At 41.5% G+C, this 21,729-nt stretch overlaps 1 protein-coding gene and 1 long non-coding RNA gene across 7 annotated transcripts in view; both read left to right on the forward strand.

Moving 5' to 3' along the window:
• The first annotated feature begins 1,961 nt into the window (after positions 1-1,961).
• Positions 1,962-3,329, forward strand: LOC117805375. Its single transcript, XR_004629414.1, has 2 exons — positions 1,962-2,061; positions 2,435-3,329. It is a non-coding gene; the product is annotated as an uncharacterized LOC117805375 (long non-coding RNA).
• Positions 3,330-13,852: 10,523 nt separating this feature from the next.
• tle2a (TLE family member 2, transcriptional corepressor a) overlaps positions 13,853-21,729 on the forward strand; it is a 47,000-nt gene continuing 39,123 nt past the window's right edge. Inside the window, exons 1-2 of one of the 6 annotated variants that reach the window (XM_034703665.1) lie at positions 13,853-14,708; positions 17,603-17,674. In XM_034703665.1, coding sequence (XP_034559556.1) covers positions 14,685-14,708; positions 17,603-17,674 — 96 coding nt within the window. In that variant the 5' untranslated portion in view covers positions 13,853-14,684. The remainder of the gene's footprint in view (positions 14,709-17,602; positions 17,675-21,729) is intronic. The other 5 variants (XM_034703657.1, XM_034703674.1, XM_034703682.1 and 2 more) reach the window with 5 other exon arrangements.

Consider the following 21,729-nt stretch of genomic DNA (forward strand, 5'->3'; position numbering starts at 1 on the left):
AGCGTTATTGAATTCTGTGAATGACACAGAGCCTGGTAGGAAGTGGCTCTTGAAATAAGCGGTCTTAGGAAAACCTCCGCACTGAGGCAGTTAAGCATGACAGAAATGAGTCAGTTGCCAGTATTCTTGATGCTGCGGTTGGCGACTCTGGAAGTTTTAAACTCAACCGTTCGGCCCACTTTGGTCAGTCAGTGTCCCTGTGGCAGCGGCTGTATTGTTTCAAACTGAATTCGAGGTGAAGAATGAATGTAAATGGATAAAAGGCCCAGAAAAAATGAATAATTCTCCTGTGAAGAATCTCAAATTCGGGATAGATAACTTTCTTTCTTTAAGTCGTCATAATTGTAAGAAAGTCTATCAGTTATAAGATAATCTAATACTTCAATCATTTATCATGGTAAAATTGAAGGTAGTTTGATCTGTTTCATGGCATGACTCAGACTTGGCCCATGAGGTTCTTGTAGAAGCTGACACAGAAGAAGAGAGAATAAAGAGGCAACATAGAAACCTCAGGGAATCATGGTGAGGGGGTGTAAACCTGAAACAGACATGGAGGAGAACAGTTTACATGATTATGAGATGATAAATGAGAGACACAAGCCCTGTCTTGTTCTTCAGCCTGTGTTAAATTTAACTTTGTTATTTTGCGGCTTTCGTTGAGCTGAAACTGTTTACATCAAGTTTTCAGCACCCGAAAAGAGAGAAACCACCTCTGAGAAAGTCCCTGACACAGACATTACTGCAGCCTCATGACCGATGGGACTTCTGACCCTGTGTGTCTGAGGACAAACTTCAACTCATCGAAAAACTAGGAGGAGCAGGAGGATTTTGATGGTATCAATTTACATTAAGATCCTCTGAGGTCTGCATGAAGCTGTTTCTTCTGTTTACACATAAACTGAGCGAGGGGAGGGAGATTTGGAACAGATTAGACTCAGATGTGCACAAAATTGGAGGAAAGTTTTCTACAAAAGTCACTTTCAAGTCAAAATTAGGTTAAATTGTTGGAAGATTTAGTTTTATTGAATGCACCATGTGTAAGGGCCTTATTTTTGACACGAAAATGATTTTGCTGCACACATTCAGAGGTGTTATGGGGAGCAGCTTCTGTTACTTTCTCATGCTGTAGGCCGGCTGAGACATTTTTAGCTTGGCTCTGTATTCTAGTAATTAAAATGCCTCCAGAAATGAGCAGCTAGTCTCTGTTGTTTTTCTCTATTATAGACAGAAGTTAGTCTTCCTACTGCAGCGCCAAAAGTACTGCATGTGCAAAGAGGAACACTAATGAACCCTTTTCATATTCCACACACTGTCATTACCATACACACACACGCACACACATACATACACACACACACACACAGAGACACACAAACTATCATATATTAATGCAGCTTCATCAGCCTGTGTCATGGCCTTGTATAATCTGAGTAAAGAGGTATGAATATGCTTTTTTATAATTAAGCCCGCAAGACTCAAATCAGATGGAATATCTGCTCTGACCTTGGTGTGCTGGGGGATTATTCCATGACCCCAGTTTAGAAAACTTACTGAGGTCTATAAAGTTAGACTAAGTGATTGCATATCATTAAGCAGCTACCACTGATCCTACATATTTTAACAATTCAAATTCCGAGCTGTCATGGTAGATTTGTGCTCCAATTAATATCAAGAGTGCATCATCAACAATGAGAATCATCCTTCAAAATAAAGCTCAATTATTCACAGTTGGAGCGTTTACATAAAAGCTGTGTTTAATCTGTTATAAATTATCCTTCGTCTCCCTTGTGTGTTTAGTGATCCATGTCTCTTGTTGTATTTTTTTGTGTTTCTTAGTCTTGTCTTGTGTTTCCTGTTTTATTTTGTAGTTCTTGATCCCCTGTGTTTCCAGTTTAGCTTTACTTCCTTCCCTTTGTGCATTTCCTTCCTTTTTTGATTAACCTGATTTGCTTCACCTGTGTCAGCTGTGTTCCACACCTGTGTTTATTACCCTGTGTATTCAGTTTCTCTGTTTCCCCTGTCCTGTGTTGGATCATTGTACATCTTTCTTGTATTCTGTGTGTAAGTCTCTCTTGTGCTCGTAGTGTTTCCTTATCCCAGTGTTTGTGGTGCTTTCTCTTGAATTCAGTTTCTTGGACATTTTAGTAAGTTAGTTTGTACCTTTTTGTTCTTTATTATTAAATCTTTATTTTCTGCACATGGGTCCTCCTCAGCTCAGCAGTTTTCCCCAACGTGACATGTTTTATATCAAATGAAAATTTTTGGGGACACGATTCTTTTTTTAGATAACTTATTTGGAGCATTTTGTTTCATTTTACTTTATTTTATTCAAGTCTAAAAACCTGTAATTGTATGTTTTGGAATACATCCAAAGATATATTAAGATGCATTTTTAACTTTTCACCTTAACAATTTGACTTTGTTTCATTGATAGACAAGGACGAGGAGCCAGTAAGAGTGATGACAACAACAATGATTTAGATACTAGCCATAGATTGCTGAGTTGAACTGCACTGATTGGAGATTGAACCCAGTGTTGCAGAAAAAACTGCAGCCAGAAGAAATGCAGACCTATTGTCCCACCTCACTGTGTTACATACTATTGTATCCTGGAGTTTTGCATACACTGTTACATAATGTCTGAGACAGCTGACTGTGTATTCTTTGTTCAGACCTGTGCATGACTCTGCAACCACTACTATGATTGATTTCCATTTTCCAGGATTATAGTGTTGACTGTTTCAATCCTGTTGCATGTAGAAGATCTCTGGCTTATGTAAATATGGAAACCATGTCATTATGAAGGAGTTTTATTTCAGATTATCTGGTTATGATTCCCTCCTCTTTGTATTATTTGTAAATGTTGATCTTATCCTGAACATTATCACTAGGGTCAGAGTATTTCATTTCCAGGGCTCGCAATATCCCGGTCTGTCGTCATCCAGTCAAGCGCTAGCTGCTGACAAAGTGAAAATGATGACACAACAATCTAATCCGTAATCTCAATTTCCACAGACCACAGTTCACTGCAGCGTCCCTACACATTTCTGACAAAGAAATCCAGCAAATATCACACACTTTGTTAACTACTGCCTTACTGTCATGTTTCCTTTGTTCGCTGACAGGTTTTGTTCTGCTGAACAGCTCAGGTACCAAAATCTCTTCAGGCAAAAAGGTGTTTATCAAATGCTGAGCTGTGACTCTTTGGCCCACCAAGAGCTTTTCTGCAGACACTATTTATTGGTTCATTTAATTGACCTCTGTGTTTTAGTTTTAAACAAGATTTGTTATTAAAAGGAAGGAACCTTTCTTTAAGACACATGATAACATCAGGTTTTATGTGATGCCGTATCTCACTCTGGTTGTAGTTTGGCATTTAGCATGAAGCTCTAATCCTCATATCTGGAGGATCAAAGTAACGTGACAAAGTATTACCTTATTTTTTGAAGAACAGTGAGTCTTGGTAAATGGTTGCTGCAAATATTCAAAACCATTACACCCTATTACTCCCTGTCATTTTTGTAATACTCTATGTTATGTCTTTCATGTGAAATGCTGTAACTCAGGAAAGGAGTTCAAAGTCAGTCTGAGCTGCAGAAGGAGACCCTTGGCGGGAGTGATGGAGCCATGCACATGCTCTGTCAAATCTTGTTTCATTTTCTGGAGATCTATATAGTTTAATCTCCTTTTACTCGAACTGGCAACAAGCTGCTGGAAAGAAAGAAGCAGTGAGTGAGTGTAGAGGTGCGGGAGCAGCTTTTGGCTGTAGTGGAGGTGGTCGTAAACAGTCTGAGGAGGTATCTAAAGCTCTCTCCTCTCCAGCTTCCAGTCTCCAGTCTCTTGGCCTCTGCATGTTGTCTTGGACAGCACTTCTGTGCTCAGGGGCCCTGCTGCAGGGGCCCTGTCTGGATAATGCCACATTTCTTCCAGGCAGCTTTGGGAGAGCAAGAGGGTGAGAGAGAGAAGGAGAGCAGAAGCAGCTTATCTGGCTGCAGGCCATCCTCACCACCACCAGTGACCCCAGTGAGAGATTTATATTTTTATATATTTACACACACACACCATTCCTCTCCCCGTGGCATGGAGATTCACGTGGTTCCCCCCCTTGATTCCGCAAGTCATGCAGGACTTTACAGATTTATGGTTGGGGGGGGAAAGTGTCCCGCTGTGGAATAGGAGCGACACAGAGAGGTAAACAAACCTCTGGTAGGACGCCGGAGGCAGAGTGTGACAGGGCCTCTGTTGGGAAACAGCCAGAGGTCCTGTTTCAGGCTGGAATGATGTCACCTTAAAGTGAGCCGTAGCATATAGTCATGGCAACGAGGATGAATACAGGCTCTACTTATTAATGCTCATGAACGATTAATCGGGAAAGGTGGAGTTTTTGTTTCTGTCGTGTGTTTACTTAAGAAAGTGACACATGACCATACAGTGACATACTGTACAGCACTCATGGGCTCACACACAGACCACCCATGTCATCAGCCCAGGATGATATGTTCCTGTGCTGACATGATTAAACCCAGGACAGCTTTATAAGGCTGTTATATAGTGCTTAAGTTTCCAGATTTAGATTGCAGAGTTAGGTATTATCGTATGGAGCGGAGGAGATTCAGCGAATGTGTCCATTTGTGTATTTAACCCATCAGCAAGCTCTATAAATATGGTTCAGACCTCTTACTCAGCATTTGCACAGTTTGGGGATGGCAGCTCAAAGCTAACAACATATTTTCCTGAGTGACACTTTTACTACATTTTTGTGAAACCAATAATTCACAGTGTGATGTGTTACTAAATTAGCAGCGCTCAGTACACAGTTAAGCACCCCCTGTGAGGTGTCCAGGGTGTTGTAGTTCAATATAAAGGTGTCATTTAGCGCTCTTGTTTTCTCAGTTACCCCAATGTGGTCTGCTTCTGTGATAATATTATGTAGTGAGTTGATAATAAATCAATGGATTTTGCAGGAAAGTGCATAGGTCCCTGAAGTTTCTCCCCCTGCAAGTTAGATCCTCTCAAAAAATGACAATATCTACTAAGACAGTGGCTCAGGAAAAACAGGAAGCATCTGACATCTGACTTTTAAAACCAATATCATTCATTGGATTTCAAATTGGCATTTTCTCTTCATGTGTAACTGTTGCCCATGTCTCTGCAGCAGAGAGAGAAGGAGCACAAGGGGAAGTGGGAGGCCTGGGCCTGCATGCTCAGCAGCCAGCTGGTCTCCCCTGGAAAATACAAGATGCTTCTCTGTGCCAGAAATCTGCAGATCGAGAGGGAATAGTGAAAGTAAGATGGAAAATGTTAGTTTATACATGCTGCCGGCCAAAAAGGAGAAGGAGAAGATGGTTCATTTTCCTCAAATTCATCAAACTTCTGAAGAGGGGAAAGAGCTGGCGAAGACAAACTGGGGATGGAAAGGAGGAACAGAAACATGCATTTAGCTGGGTAATACAAAGGTGAAGCGAAGAAAGACGACCAAAAACGTATACATGGATGAGTTTTCAGAGCGCATTATAAAAATTGGTGCAGATTAGGCATATCCTGTGAAAATTGCGCTTTCCTGGACTGCCATGAAGAAAACAGTAGAACTTAAGAGTTAGTGGACTCTGAAAGTACCTGATTTTTCTGATGGTTAGGCACTTTGGAAATAAACCTAATATACATACAAGTTCTCCTATAGCTCTGAAAGGCGAGTTCTAAACTCCTTACCAACTACTTTTTATCATTGGAGACTAAAGTATATTAACTCACATGTTCAGATCAAGTTGAAGGGATCTATTCTGTACTTGAAATATTAATTGTATGCTCCATTGCACTACTTCTTCAACAGACATGTGAGAAAGTAGACATGTGATGCTGCTGTAACTTCTACATCTGAAGTACAGCAAATATGATCAGCTGACATAGGCGTCACAACTTCTATTAATGTTCTGGAAAATTACCTTTACAGTTTTATCCTCTATTTTAACTCATGAAGGGCCTGAGTGACACACCCAGAACATCTTGGTGCAGTCACGTGACAGGCCCTGTGACTTTGTGTTCCCCTTACATGTCCAAGATGACTGTTTGCCTTATTGACATGTGACAGAGGTTACTAAAACTAAAAAGTTTTGACAGTGAAATAATCACATAAAACCTCATGTGAAGTCTCAGTTCATTTAAGGGATTCAATTATACAGATGTAAAGTATCTTATAGTGTTCCATTTTTTTTCATCTTTTTTTTTTTTAAGATATATTTTTGGGCTTTTACACCTTTATTGATAGGGGAAGAGGACAGTGGATAGTGCAGGAAAGCGGGAGAGAGCTGGGGAGTGACATGGGGGAAAGGAGCCGCAGGCTGGATTTGAGCCCGGCCGCCTGCTACATGGGCGCGCAACTTAACCATGAGGCCAAGTCCGCATCCTTCAATTTTAAATGAATAAAATTATCAATAAATTAACTTAGGAAACCATTCTTAGTATCGGTGAGTACAACAAATAGCAAATAAAGTCTGCAAACAAAGGTATTCCCCCCTTTCCTTGTCATAATCAATATATATGCAATGTTCATAATTCCTTGCATGGTGGTCATCCAGGGAGATGACACTTTGAGGGGTGTGAAAATAGCTCAGATGAATGAAGTGATGAAGATGAACTACCTTAAACCACAGATGAATTTTGAGCAGCAAAATACAACTGTCAAGGTATACAAAAAAAGTCTTGTAGAAAGAAACCCCTTTAAACTCCTGAGAGCACTTTCAAAGGACACACCAACAAACTACCTGCTGGAGTATTTCATGAAGTTCTTCACGGCAGAAATGCTGGAGTTACTAAAGAAACAAACACATTTGAACCGTGTATGGAATCTGGCCATTACAGCAATGTTAACAACATTGTTCTGGAACTGGATATACTGATTAGCTTCTACCTGTGCATGAGTCTTTGCCAACTGTTTGACAAGAAAATCAATGAAGTAATAAAACTCGGTCTTAAGCAGCTCCAGGTACCTCTGACCTGGAAAAAGTCATCCATGCATTCCTATCATCCTGACTTGTTTATTGCAGCTCTTTATACGTTGGTATCACTAAGTCTTGATAATTGTGTCTTCAAATAATAATGATTTTATTTATAGAGCGCTTTCAATCAAAGTGCTTTGCAAAGCTAAAAAACAGTCCAAGATGCAGCAGAAAGAATTCTGACATGGTCAAAAAAGAGGGATCTCATTACTCTATTTTTGCCTCCCTACACTGAATACCTGCCACCTACAGAGTAACTATCAAAATCCTTTTGTTTCTTGATAAGGCACTACGGGTTTAGCTTTCTCCTCTATCACAGAACACACTGTTCCAATGGTGCCACTGGTGCTCAAGCTTCTTCAGCGATAGATCTGCTATGTAACTCTCCACAGCCATTGCTTGTATAGTTGTCAGCATGACAAGAAAAGTCTTGCCAGGCAGATCTGTTGATATCAGGGTAGAGAAACCGGAAAGCAAATTATTATTATTATTATTATTATTTCTGCTGTAAAGATCATCTTTTTCCCATTCATGTGTATGTGACTTCCGGTATTTCCAGAGCCAGCCTCAAGCGGATCCTTGATGAACTGCAGCTTTTAACACTTCCACAGTGGACTCATATTTTTAGACCAGAGGTTGCTGCTTGGTGAGGGGCCAAGGCTGTATGGATGTTTTTAGTGCTATTGAACACATGTCTGAATCAAGCGGCAACCTCTGGTCTAAAAACATGAGTCCAATCCGTAAGTGACTTTTTCTCAATATTGAAGATATTGAGATTACAATACAGCAGCAATATGGCTGCCGCAGACGAAACGGCGCTTCAGAAACAGATGGGTGACATCACAGAGACTACGTCCATATTTTATACAGTCTATGGTTTGAATTCACTTGTGGATTATTGTTGAGTTTAAAGAAGACGAAGCAGATGATGATGATTGAGAAGATGCTGAGGCCTACGTTTGTTAAAATGTTGTGTTGGTTTATTTTTAATCTTTGGACCCAAATCATCACTCAATCAAAGATGCTTTTTTTTAACACCATAGCAACAAGTATTGTGGGCAGATATGATTGCATACACATTAATTTCATTGATTATTAAAAGTCAATGAACTAAGAAAGTAATGTAATTTTGTTTGATAAGACAATACTGACCATCTTGACCATATGACATAAATGGATGATTACACAAGTTTGAATTAAGCCTTTCTGTGAGGGTAGTTATCCAAAACCACACCACCATATTTTATGAGTTTACCAAAGAACATTTTTAATGCTACCACCCCCAAAAGTTATACCTTTGCTGTATAATAAATATTGGTCTTCACATGTGAAAATACTGGGGTCTGACTGGGAGGGGAAAAAGTTATAGCCAAACACTGGGTGGAAGCAGTGGTGGTGTTAGCCAGAACTTTTGCTTTATTTTGACTGCCATCATGGCTAAAGAGTGATTATTGTAATAAATCCGTTTGAGTTAATCCCTCTTTAGCCAAAGTATAAACTTCAGCATTGTGAAACCAGCTTTCAGAAAATACATTGTCATTTCTCATGAGTTTAATTTTATAACCATGCTTGCATTGGGGGAGAACTAATGCGTTGACTTGCTGACAGTTTAGCATTTTCAGCATACTACCGACACCGTGTGGTACACATTCATAGTTGCAGCCTGCCACCAAAAAATGGCGTCATCACACAGCACTGCATCTAACATCGAACCGGTATCTGTGCTTTAAAGTTATACCAAATCTCCAAGACTCTGAAAAGTCGATAGATATATTTATTTTAATTAGCAGACACAGAGAGGATTTCTTTGTCAGTATTAATTTGATATGTATTCGACACAGGACTTCCTGGAGCTGTTTGTAGCAGGTAACCATGAGCAGTCTGAAGTAATGTTATCCTCCCATTAGAGGTCTGTTTTATCCCTTAACAAAACCGGTCATTTTAAGCAGATGGCGTGTTAAATTGCATCGTTTATTAGCAAAGAGTGTTGACCGTCAATAATAGATAAAATCGCAGGATTGAGCCTTGGATTACCAATTTAATTTTTTTGGTATATTTAGCTGCAATTCACGCGTTGACCAGCAGATGGCAGTGTAATGCAGTGCTGTAGCTTCTTGGTATGTGTTCTTGAAACCAACAAAGGCCTTCTACAACAGTGTTTAATTTTGAAAATGAAAATTGTATGATCTATTGAACATAACCTGGTTCCATCCAATATACTAAAACAGTTATTATGTTCTTACTTTTATTCATGTTTTAATATTTTTTTTCAAATATTGCTAATTAGCTTCTTATTTTCAGTGCAATGTTGTCATTGATAAACATAAACCTGAGTTATCTTCTTTTATTATTGACTTTTTTATTAGTACACACTTTATTTCTAACTTTCTTATTTCTTTGTATCTGATGTTTTTCCTCATATGCCCTGGCCTGATTTTGAAACCATGTTTCATAAATATCCAGCACATCATTTCACTCTCTGCAATGTCCCTCCGTTTAATGGGACATTAGCTTATGCATTCTCCTTCTAACAATAACACACAATTTAACACTTGACCCACACTCTCCATGCCAGCCCTCACGTAAGGTGGAAACCTGTGGCGGTACACTTTTTGAATGAGAGCTTGGCTGTGTGAGAGGAGTGACAGCATGCAGAGAGCTATCAGTAGCATTTGCAAGTCAATGCTCAGATTTAACCTCTTCACTCTCTGCTCAGTCCCGCTTGACTGCCTGAATTTCAAATCAGCCTCTGAAAAGATGCCCTGAAGAGCTGCAGAATATGAGACTATGAAGCATCCCTGCACTGACCCTGTCTCTGAATTCCTCTGGCACACATGAAGTGGCCTTTTTTGCAACAAGACACCCTGGGGAATGTCTGTTTTCTGGAAGTCCTCTGGCTTTACCATTATACTTTTGTGAAAATAGTGTGCAATTTTGTATTTCGTGTCCATATTATACAAGATGGTGCATTCACGGTTATTTGAATTCAAAAGGAGATTTTGTTCCACCTCCAGAGAGACACAAATCATCTCTTTGTTCTGTCTCAAAAAGAGAATATCCACTGAAAAGAAGAGGTGTGCTTTCTCTCCTCCTGAGGTTACAACAGGTTATCACGAAAACTTTCCTATTTACTGAAAGAAAAGAGAGTTTAGTAAATATCATAGGAGATGGTTTCTTATTGATCTCTTCAGTGTGGAGGAGACTGGAGAGTGGGGAAACAACGTTACGGCACAGCAGTGGAATTCCTGAGTTCCCACACACACACATGCCTGTGGGCGTAAATGTGTCAGCGTGTGTTTTATGTGTGCATACGTGTGCGTATGTGTGTCACACGAGGTATTTATTTGTATCTGCCTGTAAGGAGGAGAGGAAGTGTGTGTGTGTGTGTGTATGTGTGACAACATTTGTGCATGTGTGTGGTGTGTGTGTGTGCGCATGTGAGCATAGCTGCTGCTGATGTGGGTCATTACCCCTTCGTTCCCCCAGGGGCCATGCAGCAGGAGAGGACGGGAGGGGAGGGGTAAGGTGGGGGGATAGGGGGGGCTGCAAGAGGGGGGAGGGGATGGGAAAATGGAGGGGGGAGGCAGTGGGGGTCGAAGATTGTGTGGAGGTGTGTGCGTTAGACCCCAGAGGACTAGAGACCAATAAATCACAGTGCCGTCTCTGCGCTGACACCCAGCTTGTCTGATGAGGGACAAGGAAGGGGTGGAAGAGGGGGGGGGGGGGGGGGGGGGGGGGGCAAAGTGAGGTGGAGGTGGGGGCTGGGATGAGGGTGGCTGGGGGAAGGGGAGGGGGGGCGCCATCGTGACAACACTGTGGCCTTGTCTTCCTGTCACTCAAGGCTACACTGCAAGAGCCATTCCCATCCCTTATCCCATTGGGGAGAAATTGAGGGGCCGAGAAGGGTGGAGATTAAATTGGGATACCACAAAACCAAAAGTTTATGACCCAAACCGAAACACCTTCTTCCATTATCATCCTATTCTCCCATGGGAGACATTTTTCTGAGACGAGCTCTTTCTGCTGTTTGGAGCTAAGTTAAACTTGTGGTAAAATTTGCTCTGTATCTCACCTCCTGTCTAATGTGTTCCAGGAAGGATTTTGAGTTTTAAACATAATTTCAAGTTACTGATTCTGAATGCTTGAAGAAAAATCAATTATTTTCTTCATTAACTAAGGGTTTAGTGTTTTTACAAAAAGGGAAATCAATGTCATAATTTTGTTGAAGCGTTTCCCTCTTGCCATGGTGGGAATGATGTCGAATAAAATAAGAATGGAAGGAAAAAATTACAAGAAAAATATGTCATAAGAGCTGAAAATGCAGCATGACCTGTAACTTCAGTCTGATCTGTATAAGGTGCTTTGGAGAATATATCTCCCTAGATGTTTCTCCCTGTACTATAGTCACAAAATGGTATATTTGACAGAAGACCTTGCCCTTGGATTCTCAAAGGCTCCGTCTAAAACCTTGTTTTTACCATAAATGCTTTGCATAGCTCAACATTTCTCAGAAATCAAACTCCACTGTGAGCTAGCTCAAGGGGAAGTATAAAGAGGAAGCACTAAACAAGTGATGCTAATTGATCTTAAAACCTTTCATCAAGCTGCTTCTAAAAAAAGTGTAACATGTTAGAGTTCATCTTCTTCACTATCTGTCTATTAGACCTTGTCCTATGTTACTGAGGGCATCATTTACTGCTAATATCATAGTCACAGTTTAACAGTAATGTTGCTGTTGGCAACCGCAAAGGAATGAAACTGTCTAAAGGATTTTGTGGGAACTGATGTTGTTTTCATCACCCCATTTAAAAAACACACCCTGATGTTGTGTTATACGTTGACATTTTGGCGTACCATGTTGGTGGTTTGGCATGTGTTGGCCTCTGTTGCAGGGCTATTACTGCCACACCTTAAACTGTGGTTTGAAAGGGATGCTGTGGCACCTTCAGGCACTTTTCCACTGTTTGGGTGTATAAAGGTGAGCATGTGTTGAGTCACACTTAGCATCTTTGTGACACAATTGTGTCTTTACAACCTCACACAACTAGGCCTAAACCAAAAGCTCCTGTAGCATTACGACCATTGTGTGCTTGCGCCATTGTGGGCCCACTTTGATGTCCCGCTGCTCCCAGAAGGGCAATGTGGACTATGTGTATTTAATCACTGGAGCTCGGCCAACACACACACACACACACACACACACACACACACACACACACACACACACACACACACACACACACACACACACACACACACACACACACCTTGCACATTCCTTCATCTGACCTGCCAATAGCAATAATATGTGTCCTTCACTTATCATCTTCTATCATCTATATTATTATGCCCCCCCCAGCAACGAAGTCTTATACATCCTGTGCACCCCCTTTTCCAGCATCACACACACACAATCGCACACACATACACACAAATGAAAACTCTCCCTGTGCAGCAGCAGACTGCAAAGCACTGCATTCCTCCTGACTTTTTTTTCTAATAAATGTGATCCCAGAATCCGGGAGGGAGACCAGTGCTGTGCATTAAAATTCATGGGAAAAAATGGCAATAAAATATTTCTCTCTCTCTCTCTCTCTCTCTCTTCCCTTCTTCCCCTCTCCTCTCTGCCCACTTGCTCCCCTCACCCTTCTCTCTTTTTCATTCCCTCACTTGTCTGCTCAGCGCACACACATGCACGCACACAATCCTTCCATATACCAAGCACACACACCAACACGCACACACAGACACACAGACACACACACTTTTTTTTCATCACCCGTGTGCACTCTCCCTCTCGTTCAATCTCTAACCCTCCTACTGGCTCGTCTTTCTCAGCATCCCCCCTGCTGTCCTTCATCCTTTATTCTCTTCCTCCTCCTTCCCTCCCTCCCTCCCTCCCACTCCCTCCCTCCCTCTCCCTCTGCCTTTCCTCTCTGTCTTTTTCTCTCTCTCTCTCTCTCTCTCTCTCTCTCTCTCTCTCACACACACACACACACACACACACACACACACACACACACACATACATATACTCTCACAAACACACACGCACACCCATCTATATTTTCCAACTCCACCTCTGGCAGGTTGTGATTTCCACTGTCAGAAATTGCTTTTTCAATATCTCTCTCTCTAATTATGAGCGCCGCCAAAGGGGTCGTGCCACCAGAATACCAATTTTTCCACCATTTCTGCCTTCGTCTACACAATAATTCTTCTTTTCTAGGTAACAACAATGGGTATACCTTTAATACAAAGCCATGCAAGTGCTACACCAATATCTCCAATGCACTCCTGTGGTCCCTCTATTGCTGTTATTAAGATCTTTTTAGCTTTATGTTTGACCATGCTCCTTGTGGTCATGATTAGTAGCTGACATGTGGAAATAAACTGTAGGATGCAGATGTTAGAGAAAAAGTATATTTGTTTCCATGTCAACAAAGACAAAAAAGAGGTAATGTAAGATTTTTCAATTCACTGACGGTTTGTGGGGAGAAAAAGGAAAACCACTGAATCTTGATACAGCCACCACCACACATCTCCTTGCCTTCTCAATCACTCCATGTACCCAGGAAAGGGTTAACCGTGCAGCGCGGTTGTAGTCCGCTTGATTGACGTGCGGGGTATTGTGCTACCTGTGTCCTCCAATCAGGAAACGGTCAGCAGACCCCACGTGGGATCTCTTGACGCTCATTGGCCCGTTTTACCAGTGTTTACTGTGCTGAGGCCGAGCCCCACGTGGAGATTTCATTCAATCACTGAACACTTCCTCCGAACCCTTTATTTCTAGAGAATTTTCTGCACTTCTTATGAAATTTAAATGTATTAATTGTGTGGTTATTTTTTCAATTAAAAGGCTTTATGAGGATGTAACTAATTACCATGCAACAATAGTGGAAGGAAAGCAAAGCAAAGGTTTCTTCACAAATATCATCAGGGTATTTGAAGAACAGCATTGTCTGATTTTCCCAGTATTTAGAACTTCGAAGGGTAAATTAGGTTGATTTTTCCAGGGGAAAAGAACAGTAGGTTATTCATTTTAATAAAACAAAGTGTGGGGGGAGGGACGAGTAAACCTTGTCTTTAGCTCTCCCCCCTCCTTGAAGAAAGCTTCTCATATGTTATGTCCCATTGAGATTCAGAGAAGGGGGGAGTGAGAGCAGAGAGGGACTGGGAGTGTTGTGTGAAAAGAGTGCAGGCCAACGAGCGAGACAAAAGAGGCTGCGGCTGCATTGAATGTGCCGGCGGTGTGTCCGTCTCCGGAGCCACAAGCTAACCACATTTCCCCCCTCTCTCTCGCTGGCCTTTATGCTACAGACAGCGGAGAAACATCGGAGAGGGAAACCATTTGTGATATTGTAAAAAGCTGGAATCGCGAAGTAGTTGAGGACTTGGGACCAGAATTGCTCCCTCGGACCGGGTGTTTCTCCTCTCCCCCGTCCCTACTACACGTCGAGCGCGGTGCGGTTTGGGGCTGGGAGATATCACCCAGAACAAAGGAGTCTTGAAGCAAGGAATGAGCGAGCCGAGACTAGCTTTGCCATTACCTCTGAAAGCGGGCCAAATGCCTCTCTGAGACCAACAATAGTACATCGGCTGCTCGTATTTCTCGACGAAGCTTTCCGCCCAGAAAGGGAGTAAGAAGAAGGACAAAAAAGGCGCACAGAGACGCACAAGTCGGCGACAATGTTTCCTCAAAACCGACCACCGGTAAGTAGGCTACGTTACTATGTAACCGTCTACACGCGAGGTTATTGTCTCATTACCTAAACCTGCATTGAAATGTGTCTTTAATACATTTTAACCTTATTCAATCGGCTCTTAATAAATTCTAAACAAATACAGTGTTTGCCACTCTTACTTAGCATTTCCGGGGAGTCTTTTGAGAGGAAATGTGATGAAATACAGGCTTATATTTATTCATATTAACGCCCTGTTTTATCCTAATGTTGTGAAGGTCAGGCATATTGCTGTCAGCCGAGGTTTAATGTGGAAATACCCCTAAACTTTGCTGAGTATCTTTATGTGTGAATCTCATGTCCTTGGTGGCCACCACTACTTCAGAATCATGGAGTCTCCTTCTATTTCCATACCATTGTGGAGTTGACCCAGATGATGAAGTGTGTTTGTTTCTCCCTTCCCCACAAGAGAGAGAAATAGGGTGAGAGAGGGGTGAGTCAACTTGGCTTGTTGACACCTTCCCTCAATGGTGTGCCCTTCTCAAGTGCCACTCATTTTCAAAAAAAAAAAAAAAAAAAGTGCTTTTGTTTTTAAGTTCTTTTCACCCATGATTCACTCCTCTGACTTTACTGGTTTGATGGATTGTATCAAGGAGTTTGCCCCCCTTGTCAGGAAGCTATAACCACCATTGCCTGAAGACCAATAAAACGCTGCTAATGCTTTTCACAAGAAAGAAAAAGCTGAAATTGGCACACTGATCGTTGTTTGAGGTAGATCTCTGCGAAGGTTAGCAGCAATATTCATGCTGCATGGCTTTAATTTGTTTTAGTCGAGTTTTGTGGAGAGCTTTTGAGCCGCCTGAAATACATAAACACTGGTCCTCCAGCTGTGTGAAGTATCAATTAAGACCTGCTCATTTGCCTAACCCTCATCTACATCCCTCAGCCATGCCACCCTGCACCCCACCCCTGACTGTGTTTTCACATTTATGTCCAACACATTGAAACCAGATTAAGCACACTGGGAACTATGAATCCATGCATATGAACACAACTTAATTAATTCTCCTTACAATGTCATTCATGCAAGTGAAAGGGAAAATTAAATAGTTTTTTGGTTGTTTGCATTGTGACTTCATTAACTTCCTTTTTAAGTGATAAACGGATCTTGTGAAACCCCCGATAACCAAACATACAGAACACACACAAACATCACACGCGCACACCAGCAGCTGTGTATGTAGTGGGACTGACTGCATGAAGGCAGGGCAGGAGGCAGACTGTGGCTCTGTGGTTTGCACTGTAAACCCAATCCCTCTCATCCAGCCTCTCCTCGCTGTGTTCCTGTGAGAGCTTCCAAACCACATCTTAATGTATGGGCAGGCGTCCCAGGGCGAGAGGAGCAGACTGCGGCGGGTCTGGGTGGAATGTTGAGGCCAGAGCTCCCTGTTTCGTTTCAGCCCCTCCGCAGATCTCAGCAGGACCATGTGAGACACCCGTCCTCAGAAAGTCTCTGGCTCTTGCTAGCTCTTGTTTGCACCTCACAGTGAAGGACCACTCTGCCCGGCGAGCTGTTTAATCTACGAAATGCTGGTCTGGCAGTAACCTGTCATCACTGGCTACTCTTCTGCTTTGAAGGATGTGAGCCATATATTATATAAACCTGTGACCCATATTGACAAAAGTGTAGAAATGTTTTAGCTAAATAAAAACAATAATAATTCAATTACTTTCTTCCATATTTGCATTTTTCAGTATAAAAGGCTTTGTCTCTTGTATCTGTCATTCAGCATGCCATTATCATTTTTGCCATGCACCACAAGGTTCAGCTTTCAAACACAGATATTAGGCATACATTCTGTGGTGTGAAGCACAACAGACAAAGAGGTAGTTTTAGTCGTTTTTGGTCCAACATCTTGCACATAGAATACACCATAAACTGGCTTAATACAGTAGCTGAACTTGTCCTAACAAGAGATTAAAAATCTAATCATGTGCACAGATTCAGCGAGTCTGTGGTGTCGACATTACATAAACATGACATAGAGCGGTTCTTAAAAATGCCTCCAGTCCATGTATGTGCCCAGATGAATTTGGAATTTTGCCAAATACACTAGACAAGCTGAGAAATGAACAGGGCATGGCAGACAGAGCTGGTCGCCTTAAATCCTAAATGTTCTCTTAAATCTGCCACACTGTCAGAAACATACAAGGCAATAACAGAAATGGAGAAGAGAGAAGGAAGACGTCAGAGCAAAATATCAAGATGTATCAAAATCAATGTTCTTTTGGCCTGTAATAACACCATGTCATCATACACATATATTACCCATTTAAAGTAACAACACAAAAGTAAGATTTATTACAATGTTCATTCATATTTTCATTCTTGGTGGTTAGTGAGGGCAAACAGTGATGACCAAAGCTTCTCAAACGTCGTCATGTTTCTTGCATAATCCAATACAACTGACTTTCCTCCTGTACTGTCCATTGAAAACATAGATTATTTTCTCCAGAATTACCTCTTTGGATGTGTTTACTCTTATCTTTTCTACCAATCAAATTGGATTAGATCAGCTGAATGTGATAACGAACAATTATCTGACTGTTGTTCTTGCTTTTTCAAACGCGCTTTAGTATTTCTCTTAGTGCACAACCAATGTAGCACTTTAGACCTTTTCTAAGGTATTGGTTAGAACCAACTAAATTGTGTAGTGAAATATATAACACTACACCAAACCTGCCGTCAAATTCACCATCCAGCAAACAATGACTGATGAATACGAGGAATAATAAAGCTAAGAGTGTAGTCTAGACATGCTCCTTTTGTGAAGTGTCTTGAGAAAATAATTGGCGCTACAGAAATAATGATTGATTGATTGATGGCTGTTGTAATGCCAATTCTTTTTCCTCCATTTTCAACAGATATCCAATACTATGTTACAGAGATGTGTATTGGAAGGAATCTGGCAATATAATTCACATCATGATACAGAGGTAACAATTCATTGTATTGCTGTAATGTACTTGTCTTTGAAAATTGTTTTAGGAAAATGTAACAAACACACTAAAACAAATGAAAACATATATATATTTGCATGTAAGCTGTTTATAAAAACAGGGGATGCTAGATTAGCTTATTGGTTAATTCACACTCCCCATGTACGGTGGCCATAGCCCTCAAAGTGGGCAGCACTGGTTCTATTCTGATCTGTATCGCATGGTATTCCAAACTCTCTCTTCCTAGTTTCCTACTTCATCTACTGTCCTATCGCCCTAGCATATGCCGTAGCTTTACTAGCCCTGGAATTACTTAGAAGCCTACATACGTAGCCTGATGCGCACTTCCTCAAAGATGTAACTACGCATTCAAACAAAGCAGACCCTAAACTCTCTGATTGGTCATCTGGGTAGCATTTCCTCCAGTTATGATATTTCAGATATCTTTGCAGTATTCCCCCAGCATCTGCCAACACTATTTCAGCAGCTGTGCGGTCCGTGTACTCTGATGTGTCTTGTCTTTTTTTCTTTGCAGTAATTGCAGTATGATGAATTGCTGCTCAGAATGTATCAGCTCCAACTTTAACGTAATACTCTCAGATTTAGTCACCACGATTCCTTCATAAACAAGCAGAGATTGTAGCAGAACAAGAAGCTGAAGATATCTAGCCTTCTAGTGTTTCCGAGGCGTATTGCGGAATGACGCAAACAGTTGCACAAGTACGTAGAACTCACGGCGTCGTTGTAGAGTCACACAGGAGAATAAACCAGGCTTACTGGTTATATCCATATGATCCACACTTATATTTGCCAATTTTAATAAAATAGAGCTTCAAAAAGTACGCTTCAAAACCTCAACAGTGACCTGGTTTAAAGTAAAGGATTTCAGAGGCCATATGATAAAACCAGGAAATCCAAACAATCGTTTGAGGAAGGCAAAAACATTGTTTAATACTGCTGAGAGAGGCCTTGACCTACCTAAAACTCCAGCAATGTGTCTCATATCTCATCTATTCAACCCCTTTGAGATGTGGTGTTTCAAAATGAATATCCAGTCAGTGAAGATGGATAAGGTCAAGCTACAGAAAGAGTTTTGTGGTGAGTGACTGAGATTGTCCTCTCTCTTCTCACCGCTAGCTTAAAGCAAACCTCCACTTCCCAGCCCTAGCATGCTTTTAGCTCTTTATCACCACTGTTGTCCAGCGGTGAGAGTGTTGCTATCGATCAGGAGCTCGCCTGCTTCTCTCCGCCACCGATTAGATGGAGAGAGGCAAAGAAAAGGCAGAAGGAAATGAAGGAAAAGGGGCTGAGGGGATAGCAGGTTTACACAAGCTGTTGTGGAGCTGTGTCTCGGTGGAAGGAACAAACGAGCGGAGGGGGTTACCTAATAAAAGAAGGCACCTCCAGCAATTAAGCCAGCTGACAGGCAAACTGTGGCGCTTTGCTAATGTGGGCTGACAGCAGGGAAATTTGAATAACGAGGCTTGCGGGAGGAAGGAGAGAGGAATGAGGAGGTGGCGGTGCAGGGGAGTGGGGGGTGGGGGGGAGTGGGGGCTCGGGGAGGAAGATGTGTGTTGCTAATGAAACAGGTGCCTGGCAGCCCCTCCCGTCTAAGTGCAGGAATCATTGAGAGATTACCAGCACGTTTCTCCAGCGCAGAGCCGAGCAGATAGCCACTTGATGTACGGTGGAGGGGGGTGGGGGGACGGCGGAGAGGGGGCAAAGAACCAGTGTCTTTTCTTCCCCGCCACAAGCGGCTTTAACAATGCAAATCACCGCTGAATGTTGACAGTCATGTTTGAATAATTTGACATAAGAAGCTTTGACTTCAAACGTGCATGAGAAAGGATGGTGTATTGACATGTTTCACGGTCCTTAGAGATGGGGAGATGGGGAGGTGTGTTTTAGGCGTGTGTGGGAGGGCGCACAGAGATACACATTCAGGATTTCTATTCTGGGTTAGACCTACTGTCACTGCGTCCTTGGTGGTAGTCTGATGAGAGAGGGAAAGAGAGGGAGCTTGGTGGGTGTTTACTCTGATGATCGACTGTGTGGGTAAGCAGTATAATTAGTGGCCTGACTAATGGGCCGAGCTGTATGAAGGGAGGCAGCAGCACAGCATCTTCCCAGCTCAAGGAGACAGTGTTTCAGCCTCGATTAAACAAATAGAAAACTGCTTTCTGAACATTTGGCGTTATATCAGCCGTGTTAGTGACATGGCTATCGAGATGACAGACAGTGGATTGATACGCCGCTTTGGTGGTGACTGAATTATCTCAACTTGATTTCAGATGAAACTTTGCACAGACATTCAAGGTTGACCAATCCTAATGACTTCTATGAACTTGAACCTGACTTCTCAACAAGTGCCTCCATCAGGCATAAATTTGTACTTAACATTTCAACATCTAAATGAGTCAGCACATATCTGTGTTCAGACTTGCGTATAGTTCTCAGAGGAGGAAACCTACTGACTTTTATGATACACAATAACATCTTAACATGGTCATAACTTATTTTAGACCTCCTGTTACTCTCAACAAATTTAAGTGACTTTAAAAGATCCAACAGTTCTTGACCAAATGTCTGTAAGGCTTATGTTATTCCAGTTTGGTGAAAGCTGTGCTAAGCACTAGTTATTAAGTGTGAAAGCAAATATCTTATCTCATTGACATTGTCAGAATGTCAGAATGCTGATATTAGCAGTTACTCAAAACAGCACTGCGCCTAAGTGCATTATCTTAGAGCTGTTGGCATTGTGATTGTCTGTTGATGTTGTTGACCATAAGGTCAGGTTTATGATCAAGCAGAAATCTTTGGACAAAGGGTGTAACGATTGGTGTACCGGATTATTAACAAAAAACAGCATAAAGCAGAAAACACAACTTTTCATAGAAAAGTGTTGGGAGCTAAAAAAATTGAATTTCATTCCCTTCACGTCTGATGTGAAAACCCAACGTGAGTACCCTCAAGCAAGCGTCAGGCTCTTATCCCTCGTCAATGGAAATCCATCCAATGGGGACAAAGAGAATGTAAGAAGTAGGGGGTGAGAATCGCTGGGGGACTCGTGATATGAATCAATACAATATGAGATTAGATATAATGCAATACGATGCATGATACAATTAGGTAAGATACAATACGTTAAAATGTAAGATTTATATATGTATTTACAGCAGTTTGGTTTGTTATTTTACAGAGATGAACTAATATACATGGACTTGGTCTGTAAATTGAATTTACAGAACTAAGGAACAACTGTGAAATTACATAAAAAAATACACATTGTTTAAAAACAGGCACATCTAAGATGAAATACACATTATAGTGCTTGGCAGGTATATCCCACTTGTTCATGTAAACCTGTTTACATTTCCTGCTCTGACTTTAAAACATAACCACCTTTCTTTGTGTTAACCTGTATGACTCTACATGTTCTAGCAAAAGCTGTATTCACTAAGATGTCACTGACTACACCAGGGTCAGTCATTTTCCATTCCTCCATCGCCTTTAGTAAAACTCATGCCATATGAGTACCGGTCAAGTCTCTCTACACCCACCTTTCCTCACATCCAAGTAAAGACCTGCAAAGGCCTTTCTGCCCTTCTTCTCTTTGCTGTTGAAAGTGGCGAGCTCATCTCTCAACTCTTTCACTACTTCTTAAACCTGCTCTAAACTTCTTCTTCAGCTAATTAACCTCCATCCAAGTTATCCTCATTGATGCCATTAGCACCACGGTAAAATATCTATATTTAGTGCTTCTGTATTGATATTTGTATGACACAAGTCAGGAAAACGGTACACTACTGAATCCATATGTCGTCTCACCCCCAGTGAGAAGGAGTGGAGGTGGTTTGATTTGTTAAACACCAGACTTTCATTAAGGACCCCAAATAAATTCAACTCTGACTTCTTATTTTAACACGAACCATGACCTTCTATGTAACTAACTGCAACAATTTCTCAACATTGACCACATTTAAGAACAGCCTTCTGGCAGAAAGTCACAGAAAACAAGCACTTTATGGGACCTTATGTGTCTGTTTTAGACA

The sequence above is a fragment of the Notolabrus celidotus genome, chromosome 2 (genome assembly GCF_009762535.1).
Source record: "Notolabrus celidotus isolate fNotCel1 chromosome 2, fNotCel1.pri, whole genome shotgun sequence".
Taxonomy (NCBI): domain Eukaryota; kingdom Metazoa; phylum Chordata; class Actinopteri; order Labriformes; family Labridae; genus Notolabrus; species Notolabrus celidotus.